Genomic DNA, 23,413 nt, shown 5'->3' on the forward strand with positions numbered 1-23,413 from the left:
TCGAGTGGATGGGAGCTGAAGGAACTAGCCGACAATCTGGTTTCAGTCTGTGTGCCATCTTTAAACAGGACGAAAGGCCTGTGACCATTCAGGACACCTGGAGACTGATTCACAGAGGACTGGGACACACCACAAGAATCTCCCAGAGTGTCATTACCATTGAAGACTTTGAGACCATTGATGCGGGCTATTACATATGCACGGCTCAGAATCTCCGAGGGCAGACCACAGTAGCTACCACTGTTGAGTTTTACTGATTTGGAAAGTGAAGAAAAGGAGAGAGAAGACCAATGGATGCCCATCTGCACACACAGCTTTGAGGTGCTTTATTAGGAGGCCAAGGGCCAACCCCTGCCAGTGGGTCACACAGACATCCAAATTAAAAGGAAGTCATTAGTCTATTAGTAGAAGTATAAACTTTTCTAACAAAGTATGTATTTTGAGTCAGCCATGTTTCTACTTTTTATACCAAGAAAACATGTCAACAACTTTGTATCAATCATTTCTATTAAATGAGCAAGATTTTATAAAAAAAAAAAAAAACAATTGAGCTGAGCATTTGTTGTCTCATTTAGTGTATATATCTACAAGGACTTGACAGCCATCTTTGATGTTTGAACCAAGCTCAGCTGCTTACTCACAAGCAACGACTCAGGATCCCAGTGCTTAGATATACCGTTTTATCAAAGAGCTAACATGAGTTCCTTTATAAAGGTATCAAAAATCACATCTTTTTACATTAAATTGCCACACTCAGCACTGATTTTAAACTCCTCTATTCAAAATAACCGCGTGTACACTGTTAACAGTTTCACCTTTGACATCACATAGATGAACAGATTGAAGGATTCAGCTTGGGCTAAAACCGGTCTTAAAAAACACTTAGACCACAGCTGTCCCAGTTTTCTGACGCCTTGCAGAAGAATCATTTAAACTAGCCAAACTTTAGTTCTCTGAGTTTTGAATTTTGTAAAGCTTAACCTTTAGCTCAAGCCCCGAGTGAGCCAATTTCAGCCACAACAAACTTTGGCATTGGGTTCTAAGTTCCGTAAGCTAGCACAGGGGGTTTGCCTGCCTTAACTAAGGAGGGATGAGAAGGGGCGTTCGGAACCTAACACTTTGAAGAGTAAAGTATGTCAGAAGCTGCCATCCTTAGAATATTCCAGCATCCTTTATTTGATCAAAGTAAAACCCACTTTTCATTTCCATCAACTATACTTGTTCACACACGCGCACATTTTTTTTTTTACGATGTGTCAACAATTTTGTATTCTACATAAAACGTTTGGTTCTTTAAAAAAAAAAAAACAAAAACAAAACAAACCTACCTTAAATGTTCTCTATCTTCTCTCTTGACTTCTAAGCTCTTTAGGCGTTTTAATTGCTGTAAGATTTGACTTCCCAGACATCTGAGTGGTATGAGGGATGGCAGGTAATCACATGAACTTTACCATTAACTGGGGCATAAATGACAAACCTGACTTTAGCTAATGTCATTGAGAACAACAACTTGGAACCAGGAGCAGATGTTCCAGGAGGCGGTGGTGAAGCCACATTTCCTATTTATCAGGTGCAAACACGGAAGGCTACATACATCATCAACTATCGGAGGTAAGAGACTTCAAACACAACCCCTAATGAAAGACTGCATCGTGACTCTCAATTAGCTCGCTCTGTAGTGTCGAGGTCTAGGATAACTCAAATACCCACACCTCTAGGGTCCTGAATCTGTCCTCGCTCTAGGGGTTATCTGAGCAGCATTGACCATGGATTAGTAAATACTGACATCGCAATGCTGACATGCACAGGAAAGCTTGTGGGTGGGTCGGGCGGTGGGCAGCCACAGTTATACTTCTCTCACAAAGTCTTGGAGTCTGGGGGGGAGGGGGATGGTAATTGAACATCTGGTATTAAAATGCAGAGAGAAGGAGCTGCATAAGCTGATACTTCTCACTCTCTGGCCTGCCTGTTAACATTCCAATGGGGAGAAGAAGGATCAGAGGGGCCCAAGCCAGAGCATCACTGTTCAACAGGGATCTAGTCAACAGGGAATTGTTGGCTTAACTCAAGGGCTTGTGTGGATTCGTGAATGCTAAATGCCTTTACTGATTTACCCCAGGGGGTTTCCAAATTTTTGTAGTGTCAGAACCAGAGCTTAGCTTCTTTGGGAAAGAAGTTCAGCACCTCAAAGATAAACTGGCCCTGGAAAAGCATATTCTGGGGTTGGGAAGGAGGTTAGGTTCGCCTCTGTGGCTCTACATGGAGGAGGAAGGGAAGCCGGAGGTTAGAATAACTGGAGGGAAGATGGAGGATTACCTCTGTGAAGATCGCTTGGATTCAAGGGGAAAAACAAGTCAGAAACATCCATTGTTGCTGCCCACTTATTCTTTATACAGATATGTGTTTAGAAAAATTAGGATACTACATTTGCTCACAGACTGATGAATCATAGTAATTAGACTCATAAAAATCTACAGGAAAAAAATCAAACTGATATCAACAGATAATGCTGAACAAGGAAAAACCAAGAAATGAAGTCATCAACAAACCAAAGACTTTTCTGTCTTGCCCTAGCCCTGCCGTGTTCACAGTGCTGAGGCGAGTTGGGAGAAATTCAAGCACTTTTGCTTTCTCTTCTATGGCTTTTGCTGACACACGTGTGCTGATTATGACTTGATTAATACAGGCCCAGCTATATACAGCTGTTGACTTTTAATACACAGCGGGGTGGGTGGGGGCTACGACAGTCACGTGACGCACACTAGTACACCCATTTCACTCGCACACACCCCCTGCCCACAGTCAAACCAAAATAAGAATCACAAGAAGGTGTCTCTGGGTGAAGAACATTATAAAGGTTATAAATCTTAATAGGCCCCTGAGAGTTTTTCCCGTATGCTTAGGTGAAGGAAGGCAAAGAACAAGGTTCCCTCGTTCCTTAAGTGCTTTGTGCAACTATGTCCACATGAATTCCAAACTCCGTTCTTGGAGGAGGCTTTTGGACCGAGTTAAAAGTCTTCCTCTGGAGCGCTCAATTCGTACTTTGCTGATGCGGTTGGTGGCTGCTCTCCGGCTTTCCTGTGGACATTCCAGAGAGCTAACTGCAGCTCCAGTTCCCACAAGAGGGTCGGTCCTGCTGCAGAAGCGCACCTCAGCGCCTTCAGAGTCTCCCGTGCTCAGAAAGCGTCATCTGGGTGAGATGCTGGGGCTGGAGAAGGAGCCCGAGTTCCTGGGGGACTGGAGGGGGATGGCCGAGGAGGTGGGGGATCTCTTGGGGCTGCACAGGTCCCCGTTGTGCAGCTTCCACAGAAGCTCCTCGTTCTCCATGGACAGTCTCTTGTTGACCTTTGACTCCTTCTCAAGGGACTCCTGCAGCGCTGCCTGCTCTGTGGAGAGTTGCCTTGAAAACAAAACCCAGAGATCATGGGGAAATCCAAGTCAAAAAGTAACTATTACTGTTTTACGTCCGAAGGTTCAAGAAAGTGACTCTGGGGGAATAAACAGGCTCTGATCCAGGGTCATCGCTTTGGTTTTTTTCTGATTCTTTTCTCATATAGCTCACCCTCACCACAGTTTTCCCTCCTCCTCCTCTATTTCCTTTCAGAAAAGGGCAGGCATCCCAGGGCTATCGACCAAACACAGAGGCCTGGTTGGGTTTTTTGGTTTTTTGTTTTTGTTTTTTGTTGTTATTGTTGTTTGAGACAGGGTTTCTCTGTGTAGCTCTGGCTACCCTGAAACCCACTCTGATGACCAGGCTGGCCTTGAACTTCCAGACCTGCTTGAGGCAGTCCAGAGTGCTGGGATGAAAGGCATGTGCCACCACTGGCTTAAGGGTCATAGATTTTTAAAGAAACCCAAATACTACAAGGAAGCATATAGCTAGGCGTTAGAGGGCTTGCCTAATGTGTGAGAGCCCCCCCCCCCCCCACACACACACACAAAAAGGAAAACAAAGTTCCCTAATACCAGAACCTCAAGCCTGACCCAAATAAAGAATCCTGTAACTGCTGGCAGCTCTAGGTTTCGGGAGATCTCCCAGTAGGCAATGGGGCACTTGCACAAAGGCTTTCTTTCTTAACTCCAGGGCTGCTTTCTGTTCATGTGTGTGGTTACCCCGAGTACAGTTAGTGAGCTGCAGGTAGGGGAGGGAGAAGATCTAGGGTGCCTTGGTGAAAGCATGAACTGTCCACCTGCTCCTTCCGCGCATGCGCGGGAGGTGTGCAGTGGCGCGCAGCCCGAGGGCCAGCAGATGTCCGAGGATGAGGGAAGGGAAAAAGGACTCTAGCAGTTACCTTGAAATCGCCATGTGTTTGTCCATGCGAGCTTTTAACTCCTCGTTTTCCTGCTGGTATCGCTTCAGCTTGTCAACCAACGCTGTGTTGTTGTCCACCTTGGTATGAACAAGGTTTGTAGTCATAAATAAATGAATGAATAAACTCCCTCTATTCTTAAGCACATGCCCAATACAGGATACCATCAACAAGTTGAGCGAAAGAAAGGAACCGTGGTGGCACACTGACGCCTTTATACGCAGACCAGTGGAGGGTGGGGGGAGGAGGAAGGGGAGGGACAGAAAATAAAGCAGGAAACAGGACATCAAGCCACATAAATAAGATAGCTAGGTAGTAATGTTTTTCCCCAGGGGACACTTTCCGAATGTGCCGCTGGGAGGTGGTGTCCTGCCTAGGTGACCCTGGGTGCTGGGCCTCTTCTCAAGGTGGTAAAGCAAACACTGTAGTTTAACTGTCTCCGTTTACCACAATCTCTCTGGCATCTACAGCACTCTTGTACACACACACACACACACACACACACACACACACAAAGGGAGGGAGGAGGGGAGGAGGAGGAAGTGGGGAGAGGGAGGGATGGAGGGAGGGTAAGGGGGAAGAAGAAGAATAAAAAACGAGACACAGGAAGGAAGGAGAAGAGGAAGGGAGGAACCCTATAGGTCTGGCCTTAAACTTATTCCAGGTTAGTTCTGGCATTTAGCTCCTCCAGGCCCTGTGGAGATACAATGTAGCGAGGTCAGGCGAAGAAGTAACTGCAGATAGCTCGCTTGCCTGCTCTGCTCCGGTCAACTGAGACTTGTGCCCCGGGGCTCTTCCCAGCTACAGGTAACTCTCAGAGGTTAAAGGCATTTAAAGTCACTGAACATGGTGGTGAGCTGATCTTATCCTGGCTCCCTTTCCTAAGGAATGGTTTATTGCTTCTTTTGGGGGCTCAGAACGAACTTAACGTGAGGTCAAAAATCAACCACCAAGTCCCTGCCGTGGGTGGCAGCCGGCCATGGCTCATCTGCTTGTGTCCAGAAAATACACATAACAAGCTAGTCAAATGAAATAACTTTCTTAAAAAAAAAAAAAGTCTACAGAATGAAAAGTGTGTGTGGGGAGAGGGGGGAAAAACACTTTGAAATGAGGTAAAAAACACAACCTGGGAAAACTTGAAATAAAAAACCGTAGCAATTGGCCTCAAACCATTATTCTGCCAAAGCTTTGCTCTGCAGAGGTAAAAACCGGATCTTTGATGTCGCAGAGCTCGCTCTCAGAGCAAACCTGTCTTCCTTAGACAGTTTCCTCATGCTAAGTGTGGTGGTTATTTCGCCAACTTGACACTGCTTTAGAATTACATGAGAAGGAAGCCAATGAAAGACTATAGATCAGGCTGGCCCGTGGGCATGCCTGGGGGGGGGGGTGGTTGGCTTGACTGCACCATCTGGTAGTGACTCAGCCACTAGGACACAGAAGAAAGGAGCCTTTGACTCCTGTGATTGCTTGGCCCATATTCTCACTGGGGTGGCTGTGTGCCCTGCTGCTGCTGTGAGACCATTCTGTCCCTGATTGGCTGCTTTGGGCTTCCAGTGTGGACTGATGATCAGGAGGCTCTCCAGAAGTCCCACTGGCCTTTGGTACCAGATCGGAGCTTCAGAGGCACCTGACCTTGTGGGCCTCTCCAGCAGCCATTGCTGGACTGCTCTAAGCTAATCATGTAAGCCAAATTTCCTTTAAGTTATCATTGTATCATCTCTGTTCCTAAGATACTAAGTGTTTTATATCTTCTCTAAAGACCCGGTGAACACAACAGTGACAACAAGTGTACCCGTCGTCTTAGCAACCTTTCCTTCCTGTAAAAACAACAGGGTGACGCTGACTGGCACTGTTACAATGCCTCTTCGGCTGGGGCACAAAACAGAACTACCATGACTCAATAGAAATCAAAATATGTTTGTGCTTTAACAGCAGGGCCTTGTATCACTTGAGATCTTCTGATAAGTTCAGGAACATGAATGGGAGATGGCGCAACACATTGTTAACAGGGTTTCCTGAGTCATCACCGCTGGCCTGCTGAGCAGGTGGCACAGGATGACCTTTGCCAAGACCCGCTGTGTGTACTGGGTTGGGCCTGTTAACAACTAGGAGTTTCATGCATTCCTTAAAAAAAAAAAAAATCCACTTCCGGTACTTCCGGTACCACCGAGATGGGCGGAGGCGAAGAGTCCCAGCTGTATGTATCTGCTACTATGCTGACCCCCACATGAGACATGACATGTATTCTCTCACACTGGAACATTTTAAATGCCAGTTGGGAGACAATATATATGCTTCCTGGTGGACAAGAAAGCAATCATAAACCCAGCCGAGTCTTGACTACCAAAAGGCACAAGGATGAATTCACGCTGAGCGACTCTCTGGTTCCATTCCTAGAAACAGTGGCTGAGGTGTAGGCCTGGTCTATCCTCATGCCGCTGGCATCTGGGGGTCTTTACTGTGACTGCACTCAAATCAACTCCAGTGAGCCCTCACCTTCACACGGACTAGTCTGCAGTGGCAGCTCTCAATCTGTCAGGGATGCCAGCCAGCATCCAGACCTGTAGGCGGCCCGATCCCTTGGCAACGTTAGGGTTGACAGGACATAACCAATGTAAAATGTTGAACAGTACCTTTTCTATCAGAATTGCCACCCATGCCTCTATGACTGGGAGAGTCCACGAGGAGAAACACTCCAATCATCCCCAAAAAGTTACATATTCCAGGAGGGGACCCTGAACCCATCAGCCTGCAAAGCGTCAGTGGGAGTAAGGCTCTTTGGGACCATTCCCAGCTGAGCCACAGTAATGTGTCAAGCAGCCTCAAACAGCTGGACAAGTGACCAGCCTGACCACGACACCAGGTTTTAGCAAGTTTTTTGTACAGTAAATGTACAGAATCTAAGAAACTCATGTCACATTGCTAAAGATGGATAGGTCCACTGGTTTTCTTTTTAAATCTTTGGCCACTACATATGTGTTCCCTTTAAAAAATCACTAGTACAGATTTACTGTACACAGTAATGAGCCTTTGCAATGCCATTTTTTTTGTTCAAGTGTGTAATGTATGCTGACTATTTTCCCTCCTGTCTCCCTTTGCTGTCCCCACTCTCTTCCAATATGGTCCCCTAGCCTCATGTCGATTATCATCTTGGCTCCACATATGAGAGAAAATGCTATTTGTCTTTCTGCATCTGGCTTTTTTCACTTAATAGTCACAATCTCCGACTCCAACAATTATTTCTGCAAATGACATAATTTCATTCTTCATCATGGCAAGACTCAAACTCTGCTGTGTGTAAGAAAGGAACCCTTCCCCCCCCCCCCCCCACAACTCCCACACTTCCTGACGAAGGGAAGCACTGCCTCCCTCAAAAAGCAGTTAATTATCTCTAGGAAACAAAACACTGAACAAAGCCAAATCCCCCCCCCCCCCCAAACAAAGAAGCCAAACAGATAAGAGTAACCTTTATGCTCCCCATTGTCTCAGGCTAGCCTAACTTTGAATGAGACATTTCTTCAAGGCTTGGTGAGTCACCCACAACCGGGGTGGAGGAGAGACAGGCAGCCCGGGGTGGCTGGCAGTGAAAGCCAAATGCAGCTAGGGTCACTAAAGTGTTGAGAAATCCTAACAGCCTGGTCCATGTCCTGGCCAGCAGATTCTGAGTTTCAGGGCTGGACCAAGGCTGACCATACACATTGGGAACACCCCTCAAACACAGCGTGGAGTAGCTTCAGATTCTGATTTGGGTTTTCAACAATGCTTACTGTTTTCCAGTTGGGCTAATCAACACACAATTCTTTCAACATATTCAAATTCTTAAAAAGATACAGAATGCTAATAGATTATATGGTACCCATGAAGTTAACTGATGTATCCATCTGTCCTTCTGTCCAGAATGGGTGCTACATTAACATACTGGGTTTAGAATAATTAATTTTTTTCATTAGGTAAGCGAAGATCCACAGACTATTGAGATGTGAACCTGATTTGTTATAAATTTTTCCAAAACTAGATGCTGCTTTGCAGGTGCTCTAAAAACGTTCTAGAAAGCAACAATGAATCGGCTTTTAATAAATCTGGAAAAGAAAATGCGGCTCTGACCCTTTGTGTACTTTCTAGATGTCATCAAGTACAAGTTAGCTCAACTCCACAGTTCTAAAGCTCTAAGCTCTGCCGTCGTTATTTCCCAGGCAACACCACCGCGCAGGGGCACTCGCACCCACGCATGCGCAGGAGATGGCATGGTCACTCGCACCCACGCATGCGCAGCAGATGGCATGGTCACTCACACCCACGCATGCGCAGGGGAGGTGCTCACGCCATCACTCCGGAGACATACCAGCTTTTCCATCTTCATTAGCTTCAGGTCCTGCTGGTGCAGCTTCTCATTCTTGATCTCTAACACAGCTTTCAGACTTTCTAGTTCTTGCTCCAGATACATGACCTGAGGGTTTTTCTGGGGGGAAAAAACCCACAAATAACTGCTCTCTGACTTTTTTCACATATTACAGAGTCCAACCTCTCGATACACTGATTTCCTCATTAGACTTAGACAAACAAGCAGCAAGTGACTTATCCCCCCCCCCTTTTTTTTAACACAGGGTCATGCTTTGAAAGGTAGACTGATTTGATATTTAAAGTAATCCTCCTGCCTCAGCTTACCACTGCTGGGATTATAAGCATTCCCTGATATGGCCAGCTAAATATAAGTTTCTTTTGCTTTTTGGTCTTTATTGATACATGGTCTCATCCTATAGTCCAGGCTGGCCTGGGACTTATTTGGCTCAATCTGGCCTTTAGTTTGTGGCTATCCTCTTGTCTCAGGTTCCCAAGTGCCAGAATTATAAAGATGAGTCACCCTGCCTGGCTTAACTTCGTACTGCAATTTCAAAGGAGAAAAAAAGAATTAAGATCCTTTTAACCTCAAAGACTTTGGTCATAGTATTGAAAACAAACTTATTTTCCCCCAGTTATTTAGTATGGTAGATACTGCTTTCATCAGATCTCTCATTAGAAACAAGAAACCATTGCTTACAACATAAAAACAGAGCTCAGGAAAGAGAGAACTCTCTCTTCAGTCCTAAACTGGAGGGAGAAAAGGAAACAGTTTTTTTCTAAGCAAAGTCATTATCTGAGGAGAAACACCAGCAAAGACAGTGTCACAGGCAGGGCTCTGGGAAATGACACACAGCGATAATGTCCTGAGCTCTGGGCTTTCCTCATAAGGTTATGGTTGGCTTGGCCATAGCCTTAGGACAGCAATAACACTACGACAGAACACACGCCTGGACACTCATGATACTGCCACTGTGAAGTACCCCCACAACCCACTCCAGCTGATGGAAATTCAGCTGATCCCTCCAACAATGATACAAATCAGCTTGCTGTGTGTGTGTGTGTGTACACAAGTGTGTGTGTGTGTGTATGTATGTATGTATGTATGTATGTATGTATGGCCAGATGTTGAGTGAAAGTTTCTCCGACCAGATTCAATGGTTTAGATGACATAAAAGTACCTCCTGGATCAAAAACTACCTTCCGTTCTGGAGGGGGAAGCCTGAGGGAAGCCTGAGGGAAGACTTGGATTTGCTTTATCCCTCTTCAAATTCTTTTCTTCAGAAAAGGAGAAAATGTGTTTTGTGGGTCAAATAACCTGCTTTGTAAAGGTCAGGAGAGGACCCAAAACAGAGATCAGACATGTAATTTTAATTCCAGGCTCTTCAAAGTTTCATGTGGTCCCTTTAAATAGAGTTTGGGAGGAACTTAAGATAATTACTTGTATTATATGTATATGAGTGCTTGCCTGTATGTATGTATGTATGTATGTATGTATGTATGTATGTATGTATGTATCCCTTCCATAAAAAGAAAAGATGTGTAGCCACACCTTGGCATGGGGATGAACCTGACAACATCAGCCTAAGAGGATAATAGAGTTATGAAAGGCTATGTATTGCATTGTTATATAGAGGGTTCAGAGCAGGCAAACCCTTGGAAATGGGGAGTGGAACAGTGGTTAGCTCAGGGCAGGAGGCTCTTGAGGAATGGGGAGTGACTGTTGGTGCATGCATGTGTGTGTCTCTTTCTCTTGGAGAGATGAGAACATTCTGGAATTTAGACAGTGGTGTCTAACACACAATGTCATGAACACACTTTAAACCTATGGTTATGTGACTACATCACATTAAGGCAACTTTTTGTTGATGTTATTGTAAAATATTCCCAGTTTTAGATTTTTCTCAGTTTCTCATGGGTATTCGTTTACATCTCTGGATTTCGATCTGCAAATCACTTTTGGAGATGTAAAATAACTATCGGTGAACAAAATTGTTTTACACAATTAAACACTGCCATCATGAAGAAGATCCCAAGGCACTGTTCTCTCTCTAGCTGCTGAAGTGTTAACTGACTGGAAATGGCAGCCAAGCAGAAGGAAACCCAGGAGCGGCGGGAGTTGACGACTTACTGAATTCGCCTTCTCTCTTGACAGTTGCTTTTGTTCCTCGGATTTCAACTTTTCGTTTAAAGCATCGTTTTCACTCTTCAGATCATTGATTTGTTTCTAAAACATAAACAGGAACACGTGGAGCATCAGATACCAGGAAAGGACCAGGGGCACAGGGAGGCACACAGAGGAGGCACACAGAGGAGACACACAGAGGAAACACATAGAGGAGACACACAGAGGTCCACACCATCTGACGGGGCTGGGAGCGGACTACTCACCTCCAGTGATTCCTGCTTCTCACTAAGCAGGTTCTCCAGTGACTTCTTTTCCATTTCATGGCTTTTCTTGATTTCTGGAAGGCAGGGGATTTTGTTGTGTTTATTTTTTTTTCTTTTAAGGAAATAACACCCTATGAGATCACTATTCAACAACCTGGCATATATAGACACGGGAATTGATGAAGTATGACTGATGTTACTTTCCATTCATGAGATGCAATTCTTTTAAAATTAAGCAGCATCTTCTCAGAATAGCTTTATAAGGTAGGGCAGAGATTTATGGTACAATGACCAGAAACCCTGATGCCCACAGAGGCCAAGGAAACTTCCAAAATCTCAAAATGAAGAGTAGGGTTTCAAAAGTCAGGTTTCTAATTCCTGGATTGGGGACCCTGTCTTCCTTTCAATGTGCTCTTCCAGAAGAAAACAGAAATCTAAAGTTAAACCCTTTCTCTGCAGGAAGATGACAATGTTTACTAACAGTGTGTGTAAGTCAACCATCATCTCTGATTCCCCACAGTGCCATCTCTTAATGAGAAGTCTCTCCCAAAGGCCACACAGACATTTTAACCACACATCTCCCTGCTACATATGTGACCAGTGGTGGAGACTCCACCGCATTGCTGCCTTTGTCCTCAAAGGAATAGCGTCTCGTTCTTTCCTTTCAACGTCAAGCTTTCCAGTGCTGGTGAGATCACAACAGCATATCCTGTCCTTGTCCGTCAAATCCTACCCGTTCTTCACCACAGTCACAATGCAAAAGTGCTTACATGTGGAGTCCATGCAGTACTATGCTAGAAGCTGAGACTTTCCCGGGCCCTAAAGTGGCAACTACCACCAACCACCACCACCACCAAAAAGGTTTTTTAGAATCTTTGGAAGTTCACCCTGTTTCCTAAAGGCCTGGCATGAATAACCAACCATAATTTGCATCCTTAAGGGAAAAGGGCACCCACTAACAATGAACAATGCACAAAGAAACCAAGAGGTCTGCCAAGTGAGTGCCACAGGGTATTCTGTGCAAGGGAGAATCAAGAGTCAGTTTCGTTTTAGTAAATAACCACGCATTTCCACTGCCCATCTCCTAAAGCAGGAAAAGCGTGCTTGCCTGAAAGGGAGGTTTCATAGGTCTTCTTCAGTAATTCCACTTTCTCTGAGTGGCTAGCTTCGATCTCCAGCTTAGTGGTTTCGTGGGCAGCATTTAAGTTGTCAAACTGTAAGGAACAGACAGAATGATAATGTACCAGCGAGAACAGAGGTGCTAAGTCAAATAAACATACACTAGGGACCTCCACCATCCATTGTATCCATCTAACACATGCAGAACCACCCACTCTGGTCTTGCCCCTCCCAAAGCTCCAACCCATCCTCCCCAGGGACAGAGACAGTCCAAGCACGGTGGGCTCCACTGCCAGTAAAGGCAGAGTCCACCTCAGGGTGTAGGGCTACACATCACAGGTCCACCTCTGCCGCACAACTGACTACTCTACTCTCAGTTCCTAGCACATGCCTGGTATAGAGACTATGCAGATATTAAACTTAAAAATAAGGGAAATAAGGAACAGGGAAATTCAAAGTTTATGATACTAATGGGAAAAGAGTGGTTATTAAAAAGGCACCTAAAAAAAAATGTACAGAACAATGGTTTCGAAGCCAAATACCAGGATGCTTCCAAGTGGATTGTGTTGGGGATATTTCTATCCCTTCTATTATAAAAAAAATAGTACTCCTAGGGATTGACCAGAGCTTTGTAAGCTCTTGCTGCACCTCTAAGCTATAGCTCTGAACCACCTTTACTTTTTGAGACAGTCTTATAAAGTTGTCTCAGCCTCTGTGAAGGAGGTCAGGGAGTGGATGTGATGGTTTGAATATGCTTGGCCCAGGGAGTGGCACTATTAGGAGGTGTGGCCTTGATGGAGTGGGTGTGGCCTTGATGGAGTGGGTGTGGCCTTGATGGAGTGGGTGTGGCCTTGATGGAGTAGGTTTAAGACTCCTGTCCTAGCTGTGTTGAAGCCAGTCTTCTCCTAGCAGCCTTCGGATGAAGACATAGAATTCTCAGTTCTTGCACACCATGCTTGCCTGGTTGCCGCCATTGTCCTACCTTAAGGATAATGGACTGAACCGCTGAACTTGTAAGTCAGCCCCAGTTAAATGCTGTTCTTAGAAGACTTGCCTTGGTCATGGTGTCTGTTCTCAGCAGTGACACCCTAACTCAGACAGCCTAAGTAGCTATAGCTGGTGGGATCATAGAACTTGTTTTTGTCTGTCTGTGTCTGACTGCCTGCCCAAGCCTTTGTATCACTGAGGACATATTTGGTCCTGTTTGGCAGTTTTTACCGAGCCAGGGACTCACTAAGTTACCCAAGTTGGCCAAGGCTGGGTTCAACTATGATCCTTCTGCTTAATCTTTCCAAGAGTTGGGACTATGGGTGTGTGTGCCTGGCTACTCCCCCTTCTTTAACACAACATTGCTTCATCCTAAGAAAAAAGAAATCAATCCCCAAAGCTTTCTCCAGCTAAACTAAAAGGCAAGGGATAACTTTTTAAGAATGTAGACTGCGCCCGGAACACCAGCAGACAGCCATGCCGGAGCAGCCCAGCCTCACATACCTGTTCTTGCAGTTGAGTTTTGTATTTTTCTGCCTCCTCGATGTAAATGCTCTGAAGCTTCTCACACTCCGCAGTGTATAACTCCTTCAGCCGGTTCTCCAGTTCCGCCTGGTCGGTCTGATGTTGCTGGTTTAGTTTCTGGACAAATCCTTCATACGCTGTCTGTAAGTCATTCCTAGCCTTCTCTAGCTTCTCACAGGTGCTTGAAGCAGCAACTGCAAAGGGCGGAAAGAAAAGGAGAGAGCCTTTGACATCTGCTCAGTGTCTGAGACGCGTCACATTTACAACCCGCGGTGGTAACTCCAGAGGCATAAACATGGCGCTGTTTCATTTGCCCTGTGAGTGCACTACAGATCAAGTGAGAAGCGCCCATCAAAGGCCTGTGTGCTAGAGGCCCCAGGGCCAGTGGATGGTGGGGACCTTAGACCACTTGGGCACACTCTGAGAGGGACGCCATGATGCTATCTTTGCCTTCCTCACTTTAATTCCCAGGCATGAGGCAAACCATTTCCTCAACCAGGTGCTCTCCCTAACATGATGTGCACCCTGGCACAGAGGGACGGAGATCAGCGGATCCTGCTCTGAGACCTCCGAAACTATGAGCCAAGATAAAGCTGTTCTCTCTGTTAAGACCTCCGAAACTGTGAGCCAAGATAAAGCTGTTCTCTCTGTAATTTCACACACGCACACACAATGCATTTTGATTATTTCTGCAGTTTCTTCCACCTCGGTAAGAATCCTTCTCCCACTTAGCATGTTAGCATGATGTCCTCAATGTTCCTCTGCACTGCAGCTTGTGCTGGGACTACCTTCCCTTTCAGGCTAAGTTCGACTCCACGGACCGTACATATCACGTACTGACCCACAGATGGCATGTGTTATTTCTACCGCCAGCCTACCCTGACCATTCTGCCACGACGATGGGAAAACCAACTGTTCTATGACCCTGCCTTCAACTTTCCTGCATATGTTTCTGAGGGAGGAGTTGCTGTTTCAATAGCAATTCCACTTTTAGTTAAAGTGGTTTTACAATGTAATAGGCAAGATTCCATTTCTCCACATCCTCACCGAAACAAACCTCAATACAAGGAGGAATATAGGAAGGTTTTGAGGGAGGAAAGGGAAGAGGGAAATGATAAAGTTATAATAATCTTAATGCACGTGGGATGATACATTATAATTTTGGTTTGAGCAGTGGAGTTTTAAATAGAGTCACATACAAATACATTAACAAAATTCTAGCATGAAGACTGAAAGTATTATTTCTGTATGAGCCATATCTAACAGCATCTAGTGTTCCTTAGCTACTGAAAAGACCCACAAAGAAGAGCCAAGCTCTGTGCTGTGTGTTGCATGCCTGTAGTCCCAGTAATGCGGAGGCTCAAGCAGGAGGATCTTTGAGCTTGAGTCTATCCTGGGCTACCTAGCAAGACTCTATATCACAAAGCAAACAAAACCACCACGAGCAGGCAGACAAAAAGTCATAAGCAAACCAATTCACAAAGCAGGAAATTGCAGATAAGAGCCAAATGACAGGGCCATCCCAGCAATCATTTGGGATTAAATACTACAAGGTTTTTTCTTTCTTTTGAAGAATTTAATAAAACATAATGAAAGGCCTTCTTAATCGCTAACAAACATCCTCTTATACTGCTTGTAAGGACGAAACAGAGACCCAAGGCATCCAGTGGTACTCTAAGTAGCAGCCAGCATTAGCATCTGCCTGAGAACATGGACATCTTCCCCTAAGGTCCCCTGTTGTACTAGCTGGTTTCCTGTGTCAACCAGACACAGGTTGGAGTCAGAGAAAGGCGCTTCAGTTGGGGAAGTGCCTCCATGAGATCTAGCTGTGGGGCATTTTCTCAATTAGTGATCGAGGGGGGAGGGCCCATTGTGGGTGGTGCCGTCCCTGGGCTGGTAGTCCTGGGTTCTATATGTGAGCAGGCTGAGCAAGCCAGGGGAAGCAAGCCAGTAAGGAACATCTCTCTACCACCTCTGCATCAGCTCCTGCTTCCTGACCTGCTTGAGTTCCAGTCCTGACATCCTTTTGTGATGAACAGCAATGCAGAAGTGTAAACTGAACAAACCCTTTCCTCCCCAACGTGTTTCTTGGTCATGATGTTTGTGCAGGAATAGAAACCCTGACTAAGACACCTGTGTGCCCCAAATTAGACCTTTACGTGGGCAAAGTCTATAAAACTGCTTGGTAGCCAGTCGGTGAGAGGATCCATTTCTAGTGAGGAAATGTTAGTTTTAGAATTTTACATGTCAGCAGATAACAAACAAGCAAACATGACCAAGCTCACCCAGAAACCCACACCAGACACAAACATCTCCGCACAGAAGCATCTTGTATGTAGGCACCTGATACAAAAACATCTCAGCAAACCTGTCACTCGGGAATAAACTAAGAGAGTCAGCAGCTCCTGTGGGCACAAAGGGCTTCTAAGTTCAGACTGACTCTGTCTACACCTGCCAGAATTTTACACATCTGCTTATAATCAAACTATTGTCTGTTTGAATATATAATTACAGTACGTCAGTGTTTAGAGTCAAATAGGATGCGCAGAAATCCTCTCCCATTAGCCGCTGGATAAGTCCATTTGCTTTATTTATACACACAAAAACCAGAAACCCAAACAGTGCAGCTTTGCTGGCTACTGTGAGCTCGGTGAAGAGGAAAAAGATGGGAAGGAAGAGCTGGAAAAGAGAAAGGGCCATCAGACGGGGGATCGGATGGCTTACTGCTGTTACTTCCAACAACCCAGGGGCCGGCCAGGCTCCAGAAGGTGACATCAGCCTGCAGCTGTGCAATGGAGCCTCTGCTATTTACAGTGCTGTGTGCAACAGCTGGGCTACGTTTCTCACCCTCACAAACAGCTTTCGTTTGGATCGACTGGCCTGGGATCTTAAGGAGGCTGTGATTTTGGTAGAAGGACCCCTGAATTCTTCCTTAGGATGTAAACATCGTATTAAGGGCTCTCAGAGTGCTTTCCTGTCTGATGGGCATACTTGTTTGTGGTGGGGGAATACGGCCCTCACCCCTCATTTTTAGGCTATAGACTTTTCCTGGCTTCTCCTAGCATGGAGAGGTTACAGGACCACCTGTGCTGGCTTCTGTCTATCCTTTGCCTTGTTGCTTCTTTGCCTGAAGTCCACTGCTGACAGTTCATCTGACAACCAACAAAGCCAAAGCAAAAACAGGTCATCCAGGATTAAGAATGAGTGACTGGCTGGCCGGGCAGTGATGGCACACGCCTTTAATCCCAGCATTTGGGAGGCAGAGGCAGGCGGATTTCTAAGTTCGAGGCCAGCTTGATCTATAGAGTGAGTTCCAGGACAGCCAGGGCTACACAGAGAAACCCAGAAAAAAAAAATAGAATGAGTAACTGTGGAGTTTCCCCACACTTCGAGGTATAGTTGGTTTACAGGAGTTACTACATGTATAGAAAAACTCAGCCCCACCAACAAGTTCTCACTATGTAGTTCTGGTTGTCCTTAAACTCATAGATCCGTCCCCACCTCTGGAATCCTGGGATTAATGGCATGCACTGCTACTCTCAGTTTTAAGTCTTTGTTTTTAAACGTCCCGTTAGTCCAGTTTAAAAGCTTGTGCATGATTAAGCACACATAAAGTACTTTCGAACTTGAAAAGCTAGTTCAAGCCATCTAATTTAATACAGCTAGAGCCCGGGATAGTGGTGCACACCTTTAATCCCGGCACTTGAGCTGGCAGAGACAGGCAAGTTCTCTTGAGTTGTCTTTGAGTTCAAGGACAGCCTCAGTAGACAAGTGAGTTCCAGGACAGCCAGAGCTGCAGAGTGAGATCTTGTTAAAAAGAAAGGAAAAGGAATATGGCTAGACGTGGTGGTGGACACACAGTATCCTACTATGCAGGGAGCTGTAGTAGGAGGATAGAGAGTTCAACACCAGCCTGGGCTAAATGGAAGTACAAAGCTAGCGTGAGCTACACAACAAGAGTCTCTTCCCCCAAAACCATGGGCTACCGATGTGGCTGAGTGGTAGAGAGTGTATGTACCATGCACAAGTTCGTGGGTTCAATCCTTAGCATCACCAAAAGGATTAAGAAAAGCTTTCAGACTTAAAGACATAGACTCATTTACAAAACTCTCTCTAAAGTCTGTCACGTTAAAGATGTTATTCAGATGCACCAGCCCTGCAGGAAAACTAGGGAGCCCTGCCCTGACAATCTAAATCACAGCTATTCGAGCAAGGAAAAGTCACTCCTCAAGAAGTAAAGAAAGGTTGGTTTTGTTTTTCAAACAATCATTTGGATGACTGTCCACTGCACAATCCCATCTGAACTTGGGAAAACACAATCATATTAGTCTCAGGCCCTTTGGCAGCCAGAACTGGGAGAGGAAGTGAAGCCATTACTTAATTAGTCCCCAGGGGTTTTTGGTAAGATGGGGGGGACAGTTGGACTGATTGTTTCCATCAAAAAGATAAATTTCCCTTTACTCACTGACTAATGAACCTTCTGTTATGGAAGAAAACATCACACACCCATGGTCTAAAAAAAAAATGTCAATATTCTTGGAAGTGATACAGAGCTGCCTCTTTCTTTTTAATATGTGAATAGCAGGCTTCACAGGCAACAACTAGCAATCAGTGCTTGCATATCCTCATCTCTAAAGTAGAGGCCACACCGGTACTTTCCCCAAGGAGCTAATGATAACACATGGGAAGCGACTGATCCTGTGCTTGACCGTTTAAATGTGTGATAGGTTCTTATTATCAGAAGAATCAAACCAGACTGTAGTTTCCTTGGAGACATGCTAGAAGTTCAAAACAGGCTATAACAGTTATTGAGTTTGAACTCCAGCACCCACCCTCCCTACACAATATCTGTACACACACACACACACCAGTTTAAAAAAAAAATCATTTGTCTAGGATTTAAAATGTTAAACATGAAGCCGGGTGCTGGAAGCAGTGGTGGTGGTAGTAGTGGTGCAAGCCTATAATCCCTGCACTCAGAAGACAGAGGCAGGCAGAAAGATCTCCATGAGTTTGAGGCCAGCCTGGTCCACAGAGCTAGTTCCAGGACAGTCAGGGCTACAAAGAGGGATCCTGTCTCAAACAACAACAAAACCAAAACAAAGAAATGATAAATATGCACACATATGGCAGGGTGCTTCTGGACTCTTTCCTCTTTAAATCTACTACTATTCTTATTCTTTACATTCTAGACAACAGAACTTCCAGGGCTTCCTGGAGCTTTATCTGTCTTCTATAAACAGACCTATAACGCAATACCACCGGATGACAAGGGAGCGTAGGAGAGGCAAGGTCACGTGCAAAGTGAGGTACGTTTTGGTGCCTTGTAAGAGACAGTGACAGAAGGGACAAACTGGAAAACACAAGGACTTCTGTAATCACATGACTCTGGGGAGCCGGCCATCTGTGGGGAGCCTTGGAAACTCTCCTCCGCTGTGTCACATATGAGGAAAACGGGGGAGCCCTCGCATCCTCCTTGCCTTGCCTGTGCTGGTTCCTCTTCCCAGTCTCTCTCTGGGAAGCCAGATGTTTGCACATCATACTCCTTTCTTCAGTAATCACTGAGAACTTTCACTTCTCCTGGTCCCCAGCTCCAGAACCACCCCACAGGACAGGGCCTTCCTCCATGATTACTCTATAGCATTACTGTAGGAGATCTAGGAGATCCTAGGTATCCAGGAGATCCTGATACACTTCCAGGACACGTGTGGGTCGAATCTGTTTTAAAAATCAGTGTCCATGAGAAAACTAACCAGAGAGGTAGGGCCCAGACTGTCTGACCAAAAGGCATTTCTGACTTTCTAGACCCCTAAATGCTGATTTGCAAAGTGAGAAAACAACTCTGTGTTCTGTTGGCCTCTCAGTTAAAGGATGATAAATAAAGGCAAATGTGGAGTTGTTATAGACTGTACAGATAATCAGGGCAGCAGGGGCCTTGAGATCACCAAAGAGTGGGGGCATGCAGGAAGGTGATCGCCTAGCATTATAACTTTCAGAGTTTGTTTCTTTAAAGGTAACCTTTCACAGAGCCAAGTAACCTGGGAAACACATGGTAGACAAAGGTCTCCTCTAAATTTCAAAACTAAGCTGTAAGTGACTTTGATTTTTCTTGTGCATGATACCCTCGAGTCTATGTGAACAATTTCAAAATCTCCCACGAATCAAACTTTGGGGGAACTGACTTTTTATAAAACTGTCGGCACCGTTAAATCAGCTTTACCATAAATATTATCACTCTACTGTAATTCTTGCTGCAGACCTTGCAAGAGGCTCTCAGGTTCATATTTTCACGCAGCTCCGAGCTGACAAAAATACATGCCACCCCTAAGCCTCATTTGACCAGATGGAACTGGAAGGGTAGACCTGAACCAAGCCCCTGTGTTCCAGGCATGGAATTCCAAACTGGATCTCACTGGCTACTTCCGTGATTTGGGATCCAGAGGGAGAAGTTAGTTCAGGTGCCCGGTGTGCACCAAAGAACGCTCAAGCTCAATTCTCTGGAGCCACAGAGGCTGAAAGGTACGTGAAGAACAATGCTTTCCCCAGTCTCTCCCCTTCCTGCGCTGATTAGGTGGTTTGTAATCTGGCCCCACCGGCCTATCTTCCACCTTCCGGACAGAGGTGGCCAGCTGGGCTTTCAGGGAGCGGCCAGGTTCCCCCAGACAAAGTCCTTGCTCTCACTGCAGCGAGGCTTTGAAAAGGTGGTTTTGGCTGTTTCCACCTTATGCGCCAGCCCATGACAGGCTGCAGAGCAGCTGCTCATCTTGCCCTAACAGCACATACTCTGTACATATGTGAAAACGAGTATCTAGCAACAAAGGTGGATCAGAGACAACAGCGTGGCTCAGTAACGGGCAGTGTGTCCTAAGACTCAGGCCTGAGAAATAGGAGTCCCCACGCAAAGTACCAGGTTTCAATCAAAACAATGCAGTGACACCTCCCTCTCCAGGTCAGACATTAAGAATCCTGCCATGCCTCCCTCCACATCAGTTGCTTTTAGGGCAGAAGGATCAAAAAGCGCTGGTTCAAGCCCTCAGGCATGTGTAAACTTTCAATATATAGGGATGGACTCTTGGAGCTATTTAGCGTTAGTATGCTGATACACACACACACACACACACACACACTCTCTCTCTCTTTTTTACACATAAGGAACACTCTAGAAAGTGCAGTGTCTGGGTGTAGTCCCAGGTACTCTGGTGTCCGAATCACCTGGGTGGTATTAAAAGTACAGATTTCTGGACTCCATCCCAAACTTGAATGAGTTGGAATCGGTGGGTGTGAGAGCAGGAAATCTGTTTCATCTCATAGTGAGGTTTGTTTGTGAATCCGTGTTCTAGACAAGTGACCTGGGGTTAGGAACATTTGGAATTTTAGAGTCAGGAAGAGACACTGGACAAGAAAGAAATCTCATGAACTCTCAGAACCAGGTGCTGTTGGCAGCATTTGGCTTATCTGGGGGTAAAAGAACCTGGACTTCTGGATATCAGTAGAGCCAGCCAAAGTCCAAATTTAGGAAAGACTCAGATAACAAGAGAATGGCTCGAGTCAGAGGTAGCTAGCTATCAACTCGTTCTTCAAACACCTCATCAAGATAAAGAGCTCTAGGTGGGGTTTCCTCATGCTATTTCATTAGATTCTGAAGGAAGGAAGGAAGGAAGGAAGGAAGGAAGGAAGGAAGGAAGGAAGGAAGGAAGGAAGGAAGGAAGGAAGGACGTCTTGAAATCAGCTATACAGAGTATCTAAATCTCTTTAGACACAGACTTGTTACACCAGCATTATAGCCAGAGCTGGGATGTGCACAAATTCACACATCCCACGAGGTGCGAGCCAGCCAACGCAGGGTCCAATGGGTGAGGGCTGATCTGGTTCTGCTTTTGACAACTTGGTATTTTTTCTTTAAGTAGGTAAGAAGATATTCTGATTTAGCAATCACACAAGTCTTCTTCCCTGCTTTTACTGGAGAAGGCTCTCACAAGCTGTTAGTGGTCGATGCATGCTCACAGTGGTGGCAAATGATTTCCCACTGGCTTATGAAGTTACACGAAGCACTCTCTGTCAGGGCGACAAGTGTGGTAGCCTGGCTACTCTGGGTTCTTACCTAAACCCTTTGGCTCCTGAGCAGGTTAGCAGCGGGAAAGCACACTGGGTCTTGAGCCTCAATTTCTTCCCTTTTATACAATATAAACTACTTAGAGCTGAATATTAGAGCTCTGTTTCGGAATGAACAGAACCCAGAGGATGTCGCCAACATCTGTATGAATTTCTACATACTGAGGGGAAAGTAATGAACCTTTTACATACTTATCCTAGACATTTTAGCAATGTTTAGTGTATTAATGGACAAGGTCTCATTTAGTTCAATGAAATAACAAACAACTGGAGCTACTTAATAAAAGGATGTGTGAGTTCACTCTAACTTCTTGTATGTGTGTGTGTGTGTGTGTGTGTGTGTGTGTGTATATATATATATATATATATACACACATACATACACATACAACATCTTGTCTTTGGCTGAGGAGTTTCATCCAACTTTCAAACAAGTTATTGCTACTTTTTCTATCCTTCTGGTGGTTACTGGGTTCACATTTTTTTTTCCTTGGGGCTAGAGGTATGGCTCAATGGCAGAGGATGTCTACTGTGTACAGTATGTACAATGCCTTGGGTTTTATATCCCCAATACCACAACAAATAAATCTTTCTTTTTATATAGAAGAAAAATGTAATTTTAAGGACATCAGAAATCTCAAAGATTACAGCGAGAGGCCTCAATATAATACTTTTTATTCAACATGACTGCAGAAATAATCCCAATGTCTTTCTCAGTTTCAAAAGGTTGCTTTGGATGTTGACCATGAAATGTAACAGTAAACTACTTGCAAAGACTGGCATTCAAGATTCACTTGTGAACCACTGTCATGGTGAAACCTGGCACTCAACAGAATCATACCCTACCATCGTTATAATGTATTCTGAAAGATAGAATTATTACTTTTTAAGGCAGTTCTTAGGAAATGCTTGTGCACAGAACCCTTCAAACATCTGCATACTGCAGGAAGAAGCCCCACCGTCTCTGTCTCATCTTAGGTTGTAAAAAATCTATTCTTTACCTGCTCTCTATGCATCTGTGAGCCCCAGGCCTACCCATTATCTGACAGGACTAGTACTACCTTGACAGGGTAGTGAGTGAGTGGCTTTGCCTTTGAAGATCTCATAGCTCTAAATGGCAGGAAGAGGCACACAAGAGGCTCCAAGTGCAAAGTCGTAATGTGTACCCAGTAACCAGAAAGGAAGAAAAAGTAGCATTAAGTTGTCTGAAAGATTTGGGTGAAAGTCAACTGAAGACAAGATATTTTCAACAGAACTTAAAACAATGAATAAAGAAAGATTCTGAAAGGCAAGAGTAGAGGAATAGTGCAGTGGAGAGAGCTATGCAGATATGCAGAGGGCTCTGGAAGCAAGGGCCAACTCACCTAGAAGGCAGGGCCTCTAAGGAAGCACACACCTGCAGCTCAGGAGTGAAGGGCTTAAAACACACGCCTGCGAGTCACAGTCATACGGTCTTATTGTGATAGCACTCTACAGATGCTCCACAAGCATTAAAAACATCTTCAGTGGAGGCGGCAGGGTGCCCTGGAAAAGCACTGGGCTTGTTAAAAGAATCCAAAGACTGATGAAAACACCCAGAAGCATGGCCCTCTGCCGAAGACGCCAGATGTGAATGCGACTACAGAAGACAC

The 23,413-nt window shown here is 45.2% G+C and overlaps 2 protein-coding genes across 7 annotated transcripts in view; one reads left to right on the forward strand and one right to left on the reverse strand.

Annotated features, from left to right (window-relative positions):
- Positions 1-479, forward strand: part of Pdgfrl (platelet derived growth factor receptor like) — a 57,004-nt gene extending 56,525 nt beyond the window's left edge. Inside the window, exon 6 of the mRNA XM_052162383.1 lies at positions 69-479. Coding sequence (XP_052018343.1) covers positions 69-257 — 189 coding nt within the window. The 3' untranslated portion in view covers positions 258-479. The remainder of the gene's footprint in view (positions 1-68) is intronic.
- Positions 480-2,367: 1,888 nt separating this feature from the next.
- Positions 2,368-23,413, reverse strand: part of Mtus1 (microtubule associated scaffold protein 1) — a 149,974-nt gene continuing 128,928 nt past the window's right edge. For all 6 annotated transcript variants that reach the window (XM_052162382.1, XM_052162375.1, XM_052162376.1 and 3 more), the window contains 7 exons: positions 13,650-13,864; positions 12,148-12,253; positions 11,040-11,113; positions 10,780-10,875; positions 8,653-8,769; positions 4,293-4,390; positions 2,368-3,400 (listed from right to left, as the gene is read on the reverse strand). In XM_052162382.1, coding sequence (XP_052018342.1) covers positions 3,187-3,400; positions 4,293-4,390; positions 8,653-8,769; positions 10,780-10,875; positions 11,040-11,113; positions 12,148-12,253; positions 13,650-13,864 — 920 coding nt within the window. In that variant the 3' untranslated portion in view covers positions 2,368-3,186. The remainder of the gene's footprint in view (positions 3,401-4,292; positions 4,391-8,652; positions 8,770-10,779; positions 10,876-11,039; positions 11,114-12,147; positions 12,254-13,649; positions 13,865-23,413) is intronic.

This window comes from Apodemus sylvaticus, chromosome 18 (assembly GCF_947179515.1).
Source record: "Apodemus sylvaticus chromosome 18, mApoSyl1.1, whole genome shotgun sequence".
NCBI classification, from domain to species: domain Eukaryota; kingdom Metazoa; phylum Chordata; class Mammalia; order Rodentia; family Muridae; genus Apodemus; species Apodemus sylvaticus.